Raw genomic sequence first — 18,224 nt, 5'->3', positions numbered from 1 at the left:
ACATTGATTGCCTAGCCATACAAAAATAAACAATGCAACACAAAGACAGAATTGATGGATTCAAGACTGAAAATGGAGGGTGGGGTACAGAAGAGATATGAGCAAGATAATACAACAGGAATCCAGAGAAACACTTGGGAGTTTTTCCTATAAATCACAGCAAGGGCAAAGCTCACTATCACATGCAATGTTAAAGTCAATAAAATAAAAGTATAACTACATTGACTGGTGGTTACATGTGCTTAAAAACAAACACTCTTACAGCTTCTCAAGATTCAAAAACGCATTTTATACAACTAATGGTGCAACAGAAACACAGATGATGACATAAATGAGCAAAACAGCAGTTCTTCTGCAGTGTCCCAGTACTCCCTGTGGCCTGTTGCTATGGCATATAAACAAAGCTGATTAGCACTAAAATATCCATGATAGCTTTGGCAAGTAATTGCCACATTCTGGGAAAACACCAAATTAGTGAACCCTTTGTCTCTCTTTTGTTTGTCTGAATAGATTGATTTATCAACCCCTAAAGGACATAGAAAGAACAAGAGAAAGAGCCTTGGAATATGTGTGAAAGTTCAATGCTGTAGCACCATGAGACAGGCAATCCAACTACACAACAAATGAAAACAGTATATAGTGACCTTAAATGGCTTTCTACTTATTCTCTCTTACTTCATACTTATTCTAGATAACCTAATATATCATATATAAAATCTACAACATTTTACAGTGCAATGCTGGCAAATGGAAATGGCATTAGCTGCCAACACTAAAGAATAAGGTAGTGTTTCTTCCAAGTAAAAAGTGAGAAACTTCTCCCTTTCATGGAAAGTATGTTAAAAGTGAAGTTATGCAATCCTATTCTTCTTCATTCCTGACTTTTGCTATATTACAGATGTTGAACATGGAAGCCTTGAGAACAGAAGCATAAGAAGAAATGTGTCCAGAGAAGAAAAGCTCGGCAAACAGAGACCCGCAGTGGTCCATTAAAAAAGAAAAAAATAAATACAACAATGGCAGCAATGAATAATACACACCTCCAGGCATCTGCTGCACACTTTGGCACTGACTCTAAAGCAGTAACTGCACACAACTCTTTGCAAGATGTATTACTGGGATAACACAGCAGCTTTCAGCAACAAGTCATTTATTTATGGAAATCATTGTACAATATATGCAATTTGCCTATCAAGCTGTTTATCCAGTCAGTTTGCAAAATACAAACATACTCCCTTAGCCAAGTTGCAAATCTGAAGACCAAATCACATCCTGGTTATTAGTTACTGTAGAAACACTGGCAGAGAGCACAGTGATATTCACGTTGTATCTAACCTCACCTCTTAGTCATCACACACCACCACACTCCATACCATGTTTTCACTTGGGAAGTTACCAGCAGCAGCCTGCAGCTCACATGAATGAAATAAAACCTAAGATTCACTTATACTGCATTAGTTAACACATAGTTTGGAGGAATATATTCTGCATGGTTTAGCAAATCAGATACTAGACTTGACTAACAACCACAAATATCAGTTGATTCAGAGTGATTTTTTTTTTTTTTTTAACTTATTATTATTGTCATTAACTAAATGGATTGCCTTTCTTGTCAGAATTTCACACGTTATTTTTGCTAATTCTGCCCTTTGCAGGGTTGGTGCGATCTGCCATTTATAATACAGAAGGGATTTTAAATACACATTAGTGCTCAGTTCCCACTAATTTCCCACTGGAATGAGGTGCTTAACTACTGTTCTTGGTCTCCTAAATCAGACTTGTCAGAAATGCACTAGGATAATAATCAAAATCCAAATTTTCTTACTAGACCACCACAGGATGCAGAAATCTAGAAAAACAAAGCTGTTGCAATTGTAGACAAATTTCTTTTTCCTACACATGTTACTCATTTATAATTAGAAATTATTATTACAGCTGATAGTACCTCTGGAATCAAAGTAAAAAAAATTTTCAAAGTACGTTCACTTCAGGAACCCTTAACCTATATTCATTCTAATGGTACTTGCACATGAACAGCTGTCATGCTAGAACTATAATATTCAACTTATAAACCATCTACTTTTTGAAGTAAGTATTAAAAAATTTGAGTAAAGATGACATCTTGTCATCAAAACAAAACTCATTCAATGCAGAGCAATAATAAATCTGCATTAAACTAGTAAGCTGGACAAATCCTGTATGGAACTTCACCACTAATAAAATGCAGACAAGACAAGCCAAATTAGATCCCATGTAACTGTGAGCAATAATATTTGGCTTGAGATACATTTTGTTAAATTAACTTGGATGATCTGTTCATTCAACTGGTCTGTAATACCAAAATGAAAAATGCAGTCCAATCATAAAGGTGCTGGATATGTGAAAAGCGAGGAGTAGAAATGTGTGATTTGATAACTAAAGAATGGAAAAAAATTACACAGCTGCTAACGTATGTTCCAGGGTTGACTAAATGTAAATGGCACCCCTTAAAAAAAAAGCTGGAGCATTTCACACTGCTAACAGTATACAAGGGAGCTTCAGAATTTATTTATTCTGGTAGTCATGTACTTGCAACTGAATGCTAAAACTTAGCCTTTAGTCTTCTGCTGCTTCAGGCTTTACAAGAGGCTAACGGAGGCTGCCGACATTGTTCTCTAGTACATGCTTCTCTTTTGTTTTCAACTACCAGAATTACAAAATAGACTTTATGAGTATTTTAATTCATTTATGAATTTTTTTTTCTTATCTCATTCTACAGAGGAAGACTATACAATCCATTTTCTATACAGAAATTTGAAGAGCCTTCTAGTATATTCAGTGTAAGTTCTCCTATTTTGAGAGATTTTCTGAAGAGGAAAATTTACTAGGGTAGGTCATAGGACATACTTCTAGGGCGTCTATGAAAGGCCTTTAAAAATAAAGCAAGTTAGTGTATGGTACATAATCATCTATGTATCGTTGTGGGGGAGGGGTGTGTTCCAGAAAAAAGCTAGTTACCAAACTACTTTACATAAATTTTAAAAATATAAGTTAAAAGCATTTGCGTTCTAGACTTTTAGACATAGTTTATCATAATTTAAGAGCACACATTTGAGGGGGATTTGGGCCAGAATCATATAATCTCATCATCTATACAAAGTGTACGCCCTCCTCAAACATGCGTATGTATATTATATATATAATAAATCTCTCCATAGAATACAGCCTCTCTAATGAATATCACCAAAAATAACAGAATGGAAGGAATAGGATATAAGCAGTATGTAATAGTAAACAATACATTGAAACCATAGAAGATAAATAGGAAATAAAACAGTACTTGGAAAAAAGATCACTACTTACTTGAAGAACTGATCCACTCCTAGTTTTACTCCATTTTTAGTAAAACGCTGAGTAAAAGGTATAAGACTTTCTACATGGCAAGGAACAGACCCTGGCTGTAAGTAATATCCTGGAGTCTTGGTGGGCATTGTAACTTTTGGAGCATCTGAAGAAAGCAAATATTCCCCAAAAGATTATTAACAGCTACTAACATATATCCTATCTTTTCATTTTAATAAAAGGAAATTCAATTTCTGATAAAGTTATACTTAGCAGATAACAACATTGACTTGTTCATCACAATCTAGAGATAGAACTCTGGAAGGAAACAGCACCGAAAGTACTTGGGTGAGTTAAAATTCATATCTAATACCTTTTTCTAACTGATTCAGATATGACAAACGTACATTCAGTTCAAGTTAAAATCTCTTACCAGGAGTAATACTAGAAAATGAAACACTTGAAACTCTCTGAAAAATATAATCATCCTTGTCATAGCCCATTATTTTAACAAAAAAAGCTTCATTTGGTGGAATGAAGTCAGAAATATTCCATAGTCCATAGGGCTTTCTGTCAGGGTAGTATTTCACAGGCAAAGTCTTAAGAAGTTCCCCTGTAATACTCAGAAGTTCCAGCCGGTCTACTCTAGCTGGAAGAAAGATCCCCGTGGTATTTAGCAGCACGAAGGTAGGAATCCCTAGAAAAACAGAAACATGCTATTTTAAGTGGTAAAAAAAAAAAAATTATTAAAAAAGGAAAGGTTAAATTCCATATGTATGGCCCACTACCCCATGAATGTACTGTTCAGTTTCAACCCTTACTTACTAAGTAGCAAAAAACTAAGTTGTGCTAAGCTGTGCTCTGCTTATTAGCTGTCGGGAGACACAGCACTGATTAGGGTTTAAATTACTGATTTCCAACAGGTGTTTCTGAAATAGCAGCCTCTTTATTAACTCCTCACCATGCCCTACAGCCAAAGGCTTTTTCTGAAGCTCCGTAAGTAACAGAAACAGAGTTGCAATTTTGAGGCATTTCATAGCTAAAAATATCTGGATTTATGTGACATAAAAAAACCAAGCTAATACAAAAACATACTGTAATATGATAAAACAGGAACATTAGCTGCTCTCACATATTCAAGGCCTAAGAACTAAACAACAGTGGCCCCAGATTTATCACAAAGTTCACCAGAGAGATCATCAGAGAGTTCTACTTGATTTTGTGGGCCTGAAAATGGTTATTGTTTAGCATGGAATAAAATGGAAACGAACCTTGCACCGGTCTACTGGATGTTTTTTTAAAGTCTAATGTTGGCTTCCTAGAAAACCCAGCTCGAAAGTCAATAGTGCTGAGACCTGTTATCCGAACAGAGTGCCTTCCGCTGCTTGAGGTCTGAAAAAGCAACAGAGTGAAAGACCATGTGTATAATTAGCATTTCAGGAATTGCAAAGTTTCTGATCCATCCATGAGTTCAATAGATAGACTTCAGCTTTCATTAAAAATAAGACAGAAAGGAGGCTTATGTCAAAAGTTCTAAGCAAAATGCCTCTAATAAAGCTTTACTTTTAGATACTGGACCCTACAACTGTAGCATCAGCAAAAAAAGCCAATTTGTCTCAGAAGTAAATAACAACACAAACATATAAGATCAACAACTACTTGTCACAGGCCAGTGACTGTAATGGAAGACTGTCTGGAAGTTAGGATTTTGACCATTATAAAGGGTATTACAAAATAATAAATGAAACACAAGTAAACAGAAAAATCTGTGTAAAATTTTTGCTGATAATATACATATAAACAATTTACTTCCAATGCTACAATAAGTTATGTTACCTTTTTATTTATTACTAAGTTCCCTTTTAAAATATACATAAAACCTCCTCCTGGAGAAACTGCTGCGTTATGGCCTGGACAAGTGATCTGCGCAGTGGGTGAGGAATTGGCTGACAGGCTGCACCCAAAGGGGGGTGGTAAATGGCTCTTTTTCAAACTGGCAACTCTTCTCAAGTGGGGTCCCCCAGGGATCGATATTGGGGCCAACGCTATTCAATATCTTCATAAGCGATCTGGATAATGGGATCAAGTGTAGCCTGATGAAGTTCGCAGATGACACCAAACTGAGTGGGGAAGTAGACACTCTGGAAGGGAGAGCCACCCTGCAGGAAGATCTGGATAGGCTGGAAGAGTGGGCTAACGAGAACCTTATGAAGACAAGTGTAAGGCCTTGCACATGGGAAAACATAATCCAGGAGTGCAGCTCAGACTGGGATCCACCTGGCTAGAGAGCAGCTCCGTGGAAAGGGACCTGGGGCGAGTGAACAGTGTGCTGCTGTGGCCAAGAAGGCCAATAGGATGCTGGGTTGCATCAAAAAGGGCACCACCAGCAGAGATAAAGAAGTCATTATCCCACTCTACTCAGTGCTTGTCAGAACACACCTGGAATACTGTGTACAGTTCTGGTCCCCAGTATACAAAAAAGATGCGGACAGGCTGGAGAGGGTCCAGAGAAGGGCCACCAAGATGATCAAGGGTCTGGGAAGCCTGCTGTACAGGGATAGGCTGAGAGCTGGGTTTGTTCAGCCTTAAGAAAAGGAAGCTTAGAGGTGATCTCATCACCATGTACCAGTACTTAAAGGGGAGCTACAAAGAAGATGGAGACTCCCTTTTTACAAGGAGTCACATGATGAGGACAAGGGGTAACGGGTACAAGTCACTCCCAGGGAGATTCCGATTGGACACGAGAGGTAGATTTTTCACAATGAGAACAGTCAATCATTGGAATGATCTCCCCAGGGAAGCGGTTGACTCCACTATGCTGAACACGTTTAAGACTCAGCTGGACATGGTGCTGGGCCATCTCATCTATATTGTGCTAGAAAGGTTGGACCAGATGATCCCTGAGGTCCCTTCCAACCTAGTATTCTATGATAAAACTAATTTTACCCATGAAGCATATGTAAACATCATAGGCACTGCATATCATGAAACAAGTGGCAAATACAGACCAACCTCAATCAATACTATGTATTAAAGGTTCTTCTCTTTCCCAGCCAAGGTCTCAGTTGGAAAGCAGAGGATGCAGAAGTACCTCTCACCTCTATTCTCCACCACCACCACCCTGCCACCTTGTCATTCTGATTGAATCGGCAAAAAACAAATCACAAAACAACCCCCATCCATTCACCCACTCTTGAAAAGCCTTAGCTTTATGTTGTTTGAGGGTACCGTAGCTTTTATGCAAGTCCTCAATCCTACAGTTATTTTGATTTATCTTTAACTTACTTTCTATCATTCTATGCTGAGGAAGAAAAGGACAACTGCTACTTGCCAAGAGTGCAGAGGAACCCAAGGCTTTTTGTCCTCACCTACTTCCCACACCCTTCAGGTGTTGGCAGAGGGGAGAAAGAAAGAACACACTGCTGCACTGCACTAAGCATGGAGTTAGATTTTTTTTACAGACTTAACAATGACAAACCCATGGACAATTCAACCAGAAGAGCAGGGGGGGAGCTTTGAAAGGCTGTGAAGAATGATATCTAAAATATATTATGCCAAGATCAAACCCACAGTTAGTAGAACCTACTCCAAGTTCTTGTTCAGGTAGACGATACATCACACAAGACTTGCAATGTGAAAGAAAATCAGTATTAAAATGAAATAATTCCACTGAGCTTTATTTCTCTAAAGAGTATTATCTGATCCATTCTCAAATACTTAATTCCTTCAAGTTTAGTAACCACCTCTGATACAGCTGCATGTGAATATTAAACAGTTGTTTCTTAGCACTAACTGCCTAGGGACAGCCATTTAGACACTATAACAAATTGATGTCTATCTGATTAAAACCACCTTTATTTGCTTCTATTTGGTTAGCATTTCACCTCAGAAAAATCACTACTAAAGCCTTTTTTTTATATAAACCAGCTGTTAACAATACAAAGAAATATTTAAGTGTGCCAAACAACTCATGTTATCAAGTGTTAATTGGCAGTTAAAATTTCATTAGACAAACTCAGTGAGAAAGTTTTCTTTTTATAGCTTTATGCATCTATATAAGGAATTTATGGTGTGATTAAACTTTTTCACAAAGTTTTTTCTAAAGTCTTTAGTCACAGCCTTAAAATCTTAGTGCAAACGAAACAAGCCAGTGACTAAAGCAGAGTAAACAATCGATAGAAAAATACATTGGGAAATTATTTCCCTTCATTAATTATTCAGACCTTTGGATATTTGTGAATTTTTAAGGCTAGAATAACCTTATAAAATTTTACCATTTACTAGTAACAATAAATGCAACTATCATTGTCATGCCTAGGAGCTGGCAGTCTTAGCAAACACCTAAGAATAAATTTCATCCCAAAGGATTGCTTTCCAATTAGTATCTTTGTCATGACTCTTTTTATTATTTGTAGTTTAACATGGATCACTGGTATTGTACATTAGTGTTTCTCCTCCCAGACAGGACAAGTATGATAAGAAGAGCAAATGCGTGTTTGTCACAGATGTCAGGAAAAAATGCTTTCCTGTCTTGCAAACAACACAAAATAAAATTGCCCAAAACGCATGAATCTATAAACAAATGTATGGAAAAAAATGCATGGGTTTTTGTAAAGCAAACTCTTAATTTTCACACAACAGAAAAACCAAGCTACAGTGGCTAAATAAATTTTTAATTGCATTGTTATATTTATATATTTATATTTACACTGATAGAGATATGCAGCTGAATTAGGCTTTAAGGAATGTGATCTTTCAGTAGAAATTACTCTGGACTGGTTTGTCATTACACTCCACTGAACCAGCTGCATTTGGCTATAAGGGTGTAAGGGAATAACAACAGCAGTCATTATAGACCTGTCTCAATCACAAGAACAGCCAAGTTTTTCTGCTGATTTCTCATTGCTTTTCCTCTCCTTTTCTCAGTCACACAGATAATCATTTAACTCAACACAGCAGGGAAGTTTTTGTGGCATTGCTCAGCTGAAAAAGCTATGGCCTATTGATTAACCACAGAACAAAACAGCAACTGATGGCTTCTCACTCCTGCCTCTCCCCCACTGACTCACCTCCATCACTCCCTTGCCTTTTCAACTGAAAACACACGGCAGGCAAGGCCTTTAAGGAGTAATTAGATACAACGGCCTTCTAATATTGCTGTTCTGGAGCTTGCAGGTAACAGTCATTTGCAAGATGCTGGATGCCTCCTAAACTGCTCCAAAGAAGTCTTTTAAGAGGAGTCCATAGGACAGGTCTTTGTGGGACGGATTTAGCAAAAGCAAACTGATGCTCCCTCTTCTATTAAACAAGTCAGAGCGTTCCTGTTGAGGCCCATCTCTCGGTAGGTATCTCAAGAGTAGGACCAGCAGATAAATTTTGTCTCACAGCTAGCTCAGAGGTGCAGAAAACACATGCAACAGCAGGACCATCTTTCTGGAGCAGTATGCTTCCTTCTGCACAAAACCTGTACTGTTCACCGATAGGCTATGGAGAGAGGAGCCATGTGCTCATCTCATGTCATTGCTCTCTGAAAAGACTTCTGTCATCTTGTAAACCAACAGTACTATAGCAGACCTGGAAGGAAAACTTATTTATAAAAGAGACACATGCATGCACAGATTTGATGTCCTCATACTGAAGTACCTGTAGGCAACTGGAGGCCTTCTGCAGCACAGCAGGCAACTAGATTGCATACTTGTGTTTTATATTACTCACACCTGTGATTTAAAGACTTCACTGAGCATTGAAACTGCACTAACACTTGTTTGTGGATTAAGATGGGATCTTCTTGGACTGATCATTCTCCAGTTGATTCAGTAGAGGCTAATACTGTTTAGCTCACTGTGATTTGTTATACTACAATGACAACTTTTTGCACTTCCAGGTGACAAGTACCTGTATAAGCTGTTTGCACAAACCTAACTAAGACCTGGTTTGCTCATAAAAGTTAAAGTAAATAAATATTTCAACTATATTCAGGACATTTTCTTCTTTTTTTTTAACCCAAAACATGTAAATTTGAATGTTTTCTTCTCCACAGATTGGAGACAGCATTATGCTGAGCTTAGAAAAACAAAAACAAAAAACTTAAAAACCCTCACTGCAGGAGCAGCCTGATGCTTTGGCTGGGACTCGTTTGCATCTAGTGAGCATGCTGGCCTGCTTCCAGCTGAGCCACTTGGCAGTTTGCACCATGCTGAGTGCCAGCCTCGGATTTAGCAGAGCTGATTAGCTCTGAAGGGTGTTACACACCAAGCCTACAAGAGTGGCAAGCTCCTCTCAGTAATTCCTGGAATCCAAAAATTTGGGCAATACAGTGCAGGCATACACAAGTGGTTCCACATGGCTCAGATCACATCCAAAAAGGCCTCGGCTTAGCAACAGCCATGCAGGGCCAGGGAGAGATCACACAGGGCCTTTGCTTTTTCTGCACTCTGTTTCTCCATGCTGCAGGGCACTGAATGTTTACCCGATTGCATATTTAACCTAAAAGACTCCAACAAGCTACAGAGTTGAATACTAAGGCTGTAGGAAAAGTTCTCTCAGTACCCAATATGTCTGATGTTACTAAGGCCAGTGGGATCCAAACCAGTTTTTTGCAGACCACCAGGGTGTCCCTGTACCACGGTTTTCAACATTTCTGGTCCTGGAAGCATAGACAGACATTCAACAATTCTGCATAGAGCTGCTGAGCTCAACATGCTTTTCTAGTTCCAGTTCTGTAGCAGTACCAATAGTTTCCTACAGTGCTGTATGTGAATTAATAATCCTTTTCAAACTGCCTCTGTGCATATGGCACAGACAATACACAGCATGCATCCATTCAGCACAGCTCATTGTGAACTTGGCTATAAAGGTATCTTACACAGATTACTTCCCCTCAAAAAATAGCAATGTAGTATTTACAATTCTAGAATAGAATAGAATAGTTCAGCTGGAAGGGACCTATACCACTATGATTGTTTCCACATCAATTTAGGAAAGCTGGGAACATGCTGCTTTACCTACATAAAGAAGCATACAATAACAAGACAAAGCATGAGTCAGTTTAGGCCACAGTTACACAACAGAGTTGAGAAGATGACGTAAAAACTTACAGTTCATTATACCTCCCTTCCTCTCCCCCACTCTGAGGACCTATGTCACAACATGCCGCCCCCTACAAATCAGCTCCAGGTACAGATTTACTTTATTTGTTTGAAGAGAATCTGTCCATGAAACAGGCATAGTTAAATAGTGTGATTTCTACATAAACAGGGCTTGCACAAATTTGTGGTATAGTGTGGTAGCAGGGTGTCATTTGTTAGCTAACACATTTCAAGTGTTTTGAAACATCAACATCTAGCCATAAAAACAATGTTGGGGCTAGTCCCTACGTTTATTTAAATACTATCTCATCCACAGTGCAATCCTTAAAGTTTTAACACTCCATTCACATTGGGTGCAATTACATTTTGAGCAGTTGATTAAAATGACATAATGAACATGTTATAAAACAAAATGATGAATACATACGTTTCCCTAAATCTAGCCACATCCTAAGCTTCATCTTCCAGTTTACCGCGTTAGAGTAAGAGTGCTCTTGCCCATCCCTTTTCCCTATTACGGTTGCAGGTAAACAATTTTTGGCCTGATATACTGTGTTACCTTGAGTCGTTGCTAAATTATGGGTTAAGGCTAGTCTAAGCAGTCCACTTTCTGTTCCTGATTTACACCTATTTTATACATACATTTATTGATCTATAAACAGTAAAGATTTCAGCTACACTGGCTTCAGTTCTTTGTGCAGCAACAGGTCATAAGTGCTGTTGGAGGTTATTGCATTTACACATCTTGCTCACCACATGCCTCACAACCATGCTATGGCACTCACAGGAACACGCGGCCAACAGCAAACATTTAAATTAGCACTGTCACCCAGAGAAAATCCCATAGAATCATAGTTCTAAGTGGCCCTTTCATCACTAGGACATTTTGTTCTTTCATTTCAGAAGCAAGTATGTTAATGTATCATTACCTAGGAGCTGGTTGCTTGCTACAGCTCTCAGAACCAGCAGGTATGATTGCTCTTCATCTGTTTTAGTGCACATTGATCATGTGCAGTGTAAGGAGCCTTCAGCCAAACACTCGGGGAACTTTCCTACAGACTGTTGTAGGAGCAGCAACTTTTGGCACAGAGAGCTTGATCAAGGGGTCACATTAAGTTCCAAGATGACCATTTCAGCAGAGTCTTAATGATGTTTTCTTGTTTGGTTACTGCTGCTCATCACATTGATCTTAACTTCTTAACATTTCCAAATCTTTTAGGGTGCATTCTGTAATTGTATGTGCTAGGATAGCACTCACATGAACAAATTTATTTACATACTGTAGTATTTAAACAATTTACTGATAAGGAGTTTGAATTAAATGTATATTTACTGACTTTGCGAACCTGCTAATGAAATCTCTGGCCTGCAAAGTGCACACCATTTCTCTCTCCCAGTTCTCCAAACATGCTATACACAGCAAAGCCCCTCTGTGTCCACACTCTCTACAGAGAGTATCTGCTCACTAGACTCCAAAAATTCAGTGCTCACTTCATCCTTTTTCAATCCAAAGGAAAAGGATGACCTAAGGATTTGACTTAAGATAGTAATGTCTAATATGTTATCATCAAGGAAGAAATTCTTTACTAGGAGGGTGGTGAGGCACTGGAAGAGTTTGCCCAGAGAAGCCGTGGATGCCCCATCCCTGGAAGTGTTCAAGGCCAGGTTGGATGGGGCTTTGAGCAGCCTGGTCTAGCGGAAGGTGTCCCTGCTCATGGCAGGGGGGTTGGAACTGGATGATCTTTAATGTGCCTTCCAACCCAAACCATTCTATGATTCTATGTTCTTGATAAGAATTTTGTACTACTGCCTCCAGAATATGTCACAACACATAGGTCAGAAAGGACATTTATTATAACAAACTCATCTATGAATATCGATGATAAATAATGTAGTAAATCATTATACAATCCCCTTATAAGTTATAGGACAAGTCATACATGATTTCTGCAGTAACTTTACCTTAATTGTCCATGTGCCAGGCTCTGGATCTTTGACATTTACTACCTTTGCAGAGTTGTGGATATTTAGCAATTCATTCAGTCCTGATCCTTTACCGATTTGCTTGCCTAAAAAACAAACAAAAAAAAAACCCCACACACCCACACAAAAAAAACAGGGAGTAAATACAGTATTGCCTAAAAAAAACAGGGAGTATATACAATATTGTTATTCTGTACTGATGTATTTTCAATACTTGACTTGCTGCTTAACAGGCATTAACATTTACATCAGTCAAAATTCCCTGTAATTCTTTCCCAGAATACTAAAAATGCTCATTTATTTTCGCTCTTTTAATTCACTTGGGAAATTTAATACAGCCTGCAACAATACAGAGCTGTGGGAAACCCAAAAACTGTAAGCAAAACAAGTTCTCTTATTTACAGAAAATATTCAGCTCTTCGTGAAAGGAGGCAGCACAGAAGCAAATCCCTTTAAAGGGATCCTAGAACAGGCTTACCCTAACCTACCTGCCACCCAAGTCACTCTTCCATCCTCCAGACCTATTTCAAGCAGGATAAACTCCATAAGTAAAAATACTGATAAGCCAGGTTCTCCTGGCAGAGGGGCATTAGCATGTGACTAAGGGTGGGAATGCATATGAGATCATTACAGGGAATTTAGTCTGTTAGACATCATAGACATCAATAAAAGTGCAAGTTTTCATACTGCACCATACCACGCTTTATATGTACACTTACGCATACAAATATATGGATGGTTGTATGCAGGAACTGGTTCTCTACAGAGGCATTTTGCTCCCTTCAAGGCTGACTATGAATACCATCAGCAATGAAAACACATCTGGCTCTTTCAGAGCACTAAAGGGAAAGGTGAAGTTGAGAATGGGATGTCCCAGTGTCAATTTTTAAGAGCTTATCGGACATGCCTCAACTAACTTCAGTGAAACTATGCGGATTTAGACACATGGAGCTGACCTATGAGAAAGGAAAACATATAGATGAGGCCAAAGCTTCAGCTAAGCCTGACAGTTGCGCCCAGGATTGTGTGTTATCATGGTTTGAAGAGACACTCTGAGCAAATTTCTTTCCTGTAAACAAAGAAGGATGCCTTAGTGGAGGCCAGACCAGATTATATTGCAGGGAACCCATCCTGTGCATAAAATTATTTCCAAGATACTAAAACTTAAGCTATACCCTTATCCAAAAGTCATTCAGAGAATACAAAGTACGATCTGAATTTATTTCTGGAGTGCTGTTCCAGGTTCCTAAGGCATCCATGTAACAATGAACAGCAGATTTGTTCAAAATATCTTCAGTTACAAATTAGCATCTGAATCTGTCATTGCATTCCTCATCACACAGTGTTCAGCTAGAGAGGGGCACATGAGACAAGGTCTGATTTTGAATGCTCTCATAGTTCAAAGAATCCAGACCTTGGTTTACCTCTCACCACCTAGAAAACAACCATAATGTATAACCCCTAAATGACGGTTCAGTGACTAATGACTACATAAATACATGAAAAACAAAAAGTGTCCAGAAATTTGGAATGCAAGGACAAACAGTAAGAAAGTAGATAGGGATGAGATGAAGTGGCCAGAATAGGGAGGATTTCCAGTTTCCTCTGAGTCAAAAAATGGAACACTGGGAACAATTTAAATATCAGAAGTGCATATATCCAAAGATCTTGTATTTTAAAAATAAAATAAAATTTTAAAATATCCTGAAATCCTGATACTGGTTTTCAAAATGTGACATTTATGAATAGCAAATATGGCCTTCCCTATTGGAGACAGTAGAGACGATTTGTCTTTTTCATTCACTTTTTTTTTTTTTTTGCTATCACAAAAGAAGGTATAAACTACTTCACCTAATGGATCATGAATTTCAATTGCTGGTGAAGGACCACTCAAAGACACTGTAACCTCTTTCAGACTTGGATCAAAAGGGATCTGCCAAGTATTTACAGCCACGGTCAAATGGTCTGTAGACAAGAGATGCACTTTGGAGGCTTGAACTGCTTCTTCAACCCATTTTAACACCTAGAAGAGAAAATAACAGTTGTTATTATACTGTTAACAGTATTTGCTGTTGAAATATTTTCTGCTGAAATACTGTCTCTACTGTCTTGTAGAGATTCCATGTTAACTTCTATTATAATAGAATCTCTACTGTCTTGTAGAGATTCCATGTTAACTTCTATTATAATAGAAGATCACTACTTTCACCTATGATCCTATTGTCTGATGACACGCAGCTACCACATCACTCTGAGCAAACGCAGTGGTAAAGGACTTGCTTAATACAATCGCCCAATGCATCCATTTCAGCAAAGATATTCTAGAGACAGCACAAACAGAATTTCAACTTGTATCAGGAATACACAAGAGCACAGGAATACCAAAAGAAAAGACAACAGCGTGCCAGGAAACAAAGCACCAACATCAAAGCAAAGGTATGCTTCAACTTCTACTGTTCAATGTAAGAATCAATATACACGATATGACAAAACATACAGCCTGCAAAAACAAGGACCAAAAGTATGTTGTCTTACCAGTGCAGTTATCAGTTCTGAAGTGAATAGGCTTATTTGCCACATTAGGGCAAATACATTTTTAACAATGTTAATACTTACAAGACACGCAATTTTAATAGAAGATACTACTGAAGCCATGATCGGCATGATGTTTAAAGGGGTACAGAAACAGACCTGGACATACCTCTATACAACAACCACACACACACTTTTTAAAAGGAATTAGGAATATAAATCTATGCATATTTCTGGTCACCAACTAACTATTAATTGCCTGAAGCAAGAAGGAAAAGTCCCTCATCCAGATGTACTGAGCAATTACCATCTATGGAGTTTTTCAATTTTTTTTTTCCCCTAAAACACCTGATACAAATTACTATTAGGCACAGCATACAGGTCAGAATAGAGGGGACCAGTGCTTTAGAAAAGAAAGTCTTGTGATCAAAACCAAATTTGTGCCTTACAGAATTACAGTCCTTAACTTTAAACATTTTCAATCAATGATTATCAATTTAAAAAAAAAAAAAAAAAAAGGAGCAAAGCAGAGGTCTACATCACCTATTTCAAGAGAAAATAACAAAGGTAACCAAAACCCAGGCAGAGTCTAAGGTCTCACTCATTCAACTACTACTCACTCTGGAGTTGAGCACTACCAGATCACTCAGCACCAACAGTATGACCTGGACTGACAGAAATGGGGTCACATACGTGATGCCAGATTTCCCAGAGCACATCATACAGGGTTTACCTCAGGTTTGTGGTAGGCAACAGAAGATGAAATTTTATTTTGCCCAAGTATAAAATTAGAATAATATAGGCAGATGACACTACTATAAAATTTGTTTATATAACCTGATTTATGCACGTATTTCTTCTCGGTAGCAAGGTGCTGTCAGCGGGGCAGCCTCTGTGAGAGGAGACCAGGGGCTGCCCTGCGTCGGACATAGCCGGTCCCAGCTGGTTCTGCAACAGCCCCACCACAGCCACAGCCGAGCCCCTCAGCCACGCTGGTGGTGCCACCGTGTAAGTGTATTTAAGACAGAACAAAATGCTGCCTAGGCAGTGAGGGGTGAGGAAAGAAGTGTGAGAGACAGCCCTGCAGTACCCAGGTGAGAGAAGGCGGTGCTGCAGGTGCGGGAGCAGAGGTCTCCCTGCAGCCTGAGGGGACACCGGGTGGAGCTGGTAATTCCCTGCAGCCCCTGGAGGACCCCACACCAGAGCAGATTTTTCCTGACAGGACTGCATGGGAGAGACCACAGTGAAGGAGAGGAAGAGTGTGAGGAGGAAGGAGCGGCAGAGAAAAACCCCTATGTATTGACCACAACCCCCATCCCGCTGTGGCGCTGGGGGGAGGGAGGAGGAGTCAGGAGTGAAGTTGAGCTTGGGAAAGGGAGAAGGAAAGGTGTTCATACTTGTCTTTGTTTCCCACTGCCTGAATGAGTAATTAAATATCTATTTTAATTGGCAACAAATTAATTTTCCTTAAGTTGAGTTTACTTTGCTCTCAACAGTGATTCGTAAGCGATCCCCCTGTCTTTATCTTGACCCAGAAGCTTTCTCACCCCATTCCTCCTATTTTCTCCCCCTGCCCGTCTTCAGGGAGCAAGTGAGCAGCTGAGTGGGAGCCCAGCTGTTAGCCAAGGCTAACCCACCACAATCAAAAAACCCACCCCCCCAAAAAAACCACCTGGCCTGTCAAAATAAATTATACTACATAGCTCTGCACATCACAGAGCTGCAGCGTGTTTTTTTAATCCCACTGAAGCAATATTGGTTTCATATAATGCTATGAATATGATTCACAGTAATATGGAACCATGATTTTAGCTTACAGGTAACTATGACTGCATTCAGAAACATCTTTTAAAGGAGCTTTCCATTATGCCCGTTCAACTGGTCAGCACACAAGACTTGGAAATCAACAATAAACTAACCTGGATGTGTCATCAGTCAGCTCAAGAGTAAGTCCTTAGCTCTAGGACCCAATTCAACACACCAGCCCAAGAGAGTCTCATTTCCTTGGCTTGTTGGGCGTACTTTGCATACTTTTTCCATTAAAAAATGGGTTATGCCATAGGTGTCAGTGCAAGATAACTGTGTCATAGAAACTAGATTCCAGCCTGATTTAAATAAAAGCGTATTTGTTCTTATATTTTATACTATGGATGCCCAGCAACCTTTGCATCTTTGTGCAAATGTGAAAGAAATTTAAGTAAGTGAAAAGCACCATCCAAAAAGCATTTGAAATGGTGGGGACATGTTTTCATAAATTGTTATCCCTTCACTATTAGTAATGCCTCACCTGAGACACGCTGAATGCTCCCAGTGCAATGTGAAGTGAAACAGCATTGACCATGTAACAACAGTGCTGTGTGCCCTCTCCACAAGGATCTACATAAGCAAGGTACTTAGGTATACTTTAAAAAGAACATACAAAAATCACAATAAAACTAACTATATGTCCGGGTTTCAGCTGGGATAGAGTTAATTTTCTTCTTGGTAGCCGGTATGGGGCTGTGTTTTGGGTTTAGGATGAGAATAATGTTGATATACTGATGTTTTGTTTCTTGCTGAGTAGTGCTAAGCTGTTGCTAAATAGTCACTAAGTAGTGCTTACACTGGTCAGGGACTTTTCAGCTTCCCCTGCTCTGCCGGGTGCACGGTGGGGGGGGGGGGCTGGGAGGGAGCACAGCCAGGGGGGCTGACCCAGACTGGCCCAAGGGCTATTCCATACCATATGACGTCATGCCCAGTATATAAGCTGGGGGAAGAAGGAGGAAGGGGGGGGACATTGGGCGCGATGGCGTTTGTCTTCCCAAGCACCCGTTACGCGTGATGGAGCCCTGCTGTCCCGGGGATGGCCGAACGCCTGCCTGCCGATGGGAAGGAGTGAATGAATTCCTTGTTTTGCTTTGTTCGCGTGCGCAGCTTTTGCCTTACCTATTAAACTGTTCTATTTTATTTTACTTCAATCATTAAACTGCTCTTATCTCAACCCACGAGTTTTCTCCCTTTTACCCTTCCGATTCTCTCCCCCGTCCCACCAAGGGGGGAGTGAGTGAGCGGCTGCGTGGCACTCAGTTGCTGGCTGGGGTTAAACCACGACACGATACTACTCAAAACCTCTGATGTAACGTGACCGAAGAGAGAAACATGATTTCTGCAGCAGCTAGCGCTGTTCAGCAACTCTATTTACTTTAGATAAGCCATTGGATGCTGGAACAGGAATCACACGGCTTCAAAAAGATCCAGCTAATTTTAAGTTTTACCTTTACAAATTATGCATTTGGATCCAAAAATGCTTCCAAAAGAAAA

General features: G+C 39.4%; 1 protein-coding gene across 1 annotated transcript in view; it reads right to left on the bottom strand.

Annotated features, from left to right (window-relative positions):
* HMCN1 (hemicentin 1) overlaps positions 1–18,224 on the bottom strand; it is a gene marked incomplete at its 5' end in the record, with an annotated part of 207,571 nt that overhangs the window by 140,517 nt on the left and 48,830 nt on the right. Inside the window, 5 exons of the mRNA XM_082311735.1 lie at positions 3,343–3,487; positions 3,755–4,018; positions 4,593–4,713; positions 12,372–12,478; positions 14,244–14,415. Coding sequence (XP_082167861.1) covers positions 3,343–3,487; positions 3,755–4,018; positions 4,593–4,713; positions 12,372–12,478; positions 14,244–14,415 — 809 coding nt within the window. The remainder of the gene's footprint in view (positions 1–3,342; positions 3,488–3,754; positions 4,019–4,592; positions 4,714–12,371; positions 12,479–14,243; positions 14,416–18,224) is intronic.

The sequence above is a fragment of the Platalea leucorodia genome (genome assembly GCF_965183815.1).
Source record: "Platalea leucorodia genome assembly, chromosome: 5".
Classification (NCBI taxonomy): Eukaryota; Metazoa; Chordata; class Aves; order Pelecaniformes; family Threskiornithidae; genus Platalea; species Platalea leucorodia.
Note: the sequence above shows the minus strand (reverse complement) of the source record. Positions and strands in the feature narration are given on the sequence as shown.